This window comes from Crocodylus siamensis, chromosome 6 (genome assembly GCF_052110815.1).
Source record: "Crocodylus siamensis isolate JL-2025a chromosome 6, ASM5211081v1, whole genome shotgun sequence".
NCBI classification, from domain to species: domain Eukaryota; kingdom Metazoa; phylum Chordata; order Crocodylia; family Crocodylidae; genus Crocodylus; species Crocodylus siamensis.
In genome coordinates, this window is record NC_143400.1 from 25,175,183 (window position 1) to 25,177,223 (window position 2,041).

The 2,041-nt window shown below is 41.9% G+C and overlaps 1 protein-coding gene across 1 annotated transcript; it reads right to left on the minus strand.

Annotated features, from left to right (window-relative positions):
* Nucleotides 1-258: 258 nt before the first annotated feature.
* On the minus strand, nt 259-1,239 carry LOC149861810 (olfactory receptor 6F1-like). Its single transcript, XM_090053819.1, has one exon. The coding sequence runs from the start codon at nt 1,237-1,239 to the stop codon at nt 259-261; it is 981 nt and encodes a 326-aa protein (XP_089909945.1).
* Between the last annotated feature and the right edge of the window lie 802 nt (nt 1,240-2,041).

Consider the following 2,041-nt stretch of genomic DNA (forward strand, 5'->3'; position numbering starts at 1 on the left):
ATTATGTGCTTCTGTCTGACTGGGAACCTAATTAGAGTTCTCATTCCAAATCTACTTCAGATTTGGCTATGCATATTAGACACAGATGACTGGCACATGGCTAATTCCATTAAATGTAAATTCTATAAAAGTAACAGACCAATAAAATGCCAAAGCTGTTTTTTTCTTAGTACACTCTTAATTTTTCTTTTTTCTTTTTTCTTTTTTTTGCGGGGGGTCAATCATGCATCCACTTCCCAGCCTTTTGAAAACAAAACTTTATTTCCCTCTGAAGACGTGTTTCACAGCTTCTTTCACCTCTGTGTTCCTGAGTGCATAGATGAATGGATTTAACAGTGGTGTTACAATAGTATTTAAGACAGTGACTATTTTGGTCAATTCCAATGAGTTTTGAATGGAAGGCTTGACATGTAGGAAAATGGTGGAGCCGTACCAGATAATTATGACGGTGAGATGAGAAGAGCAAGTAGAAAATGCCCTTGTACGGCCTTTGGCTGATGGGATGTTCAAAATGGTGGAAATAATATAAATGTAGGACACTAGGGTTATTGCACATGAACCCAGGATGACAATGAATGAGATGATAAAGGCCACCAGCTCAACAACATAAGTGTCTGTGCAGGAGAGAACTATCCATGGGGCTATGTCACAAAAAAAATGATTAATGATATTAGGCCCACAGAAGGACAGTCTGGCAATCAGATATGCTGGAAGACAAATAGCCAGGAAACCACAGACCCAACAACCAAGAGCAAGCTGAATGGACAAGGTGTTATTCATGATGGAGCTATAGTGAAGTGGGCGGCATATGGCTAAGTAGCGGTCATAGGCCATGACAGCCAGGAAGAAATATTCTGTGCAGCCAAAGGAGAAAACAAAGTACATCTGTAAAATACAGCTGGTGAAAGAGATGGTTTGGCTTTGGGACATGAGGTTGGCCAGGGCTTTGGGTACACAAGCTGTCATGTACCAAATCTCCAGGAAGGAGAGGTTGCAGAGGAAGAAGTACATGGGAGTACGTAGACGTCGACTGATCATCACTAAGGCTATAATGGCCATATTTCCTGTGACAGCCATGATGTACATGAAGAGGAAGAGCACAAAGAGGGAGATCTGCAAATATAGGCTCCCAGGGAATCCCAGGAGGATGAATTCCTTCACACTGGTGTGATTTCTCTTTCCTAGGGGAGTCAACTGTTTTACCTGCCAAAACAATGAAACTGAAGAAGCATTTTTCATTTTTTACCCAGAGACTTGAAAAGAGCAATTTCCTTCCCCGCCTCTCCAACCCTAGAGAAGGAACAGAACCCAGGTGTTCTGTCTCCTAGCCGTGCCCCTGCTAGCCAGGCCTCTACTGGAAAATCAGAGTTGTACAGCCAAGAAATGGTATGCAACTGCTTACAGCACATTCACATTTTAATGCTGTTTAACATTCCACAGATTTGGTATCATCTAAGTGTAATGTGCAACTTCACCCTCAATGACATTCATAAAGATGACTGTGTTTGCTTTTGGAATTTTGATTTTGCAGTTAAATCATATTATAGGTTTCCCTCGTTTTATGCGGGTTCTGTATGTGCAAATCTGTTCTTATGCGACAACCTTTCTATACCAAAAAATCATTACATCCAAGGTAAATTCACTCTTATGTGATCAGTGAGGTGGAAGCGTGCAGTTAGCTGCTTTGTGCAGTGCATTGTGGGAGTGAGACACACCAAAATATCATCTCCTGTGTGGGTCTGTGCACCTCACTCATTGTCTGCGACACGTGTTTCTGTTGTTGCCATCCCCATTATGATAGTGCCCTGTGCTTGTGTGTACTGTCTGGTGTTGGTGAGTACCAAAACTGTCTTGCAAAAGTGGTAGAAATGGGTCTGTGGGTCAGTACAGTTGAGGTCTTGGAATCTACCCTGATTTGTTACATTGTAAAGTTGGTTCTCTTTATGCAGATTTGTTATGTGCCGTTTTCCAGGAAGACACGTACAGCAGAAAGTGAGGGAAACCTGTACTGCTAAATTCAGAACCTGAGTTTAGGTTTGAT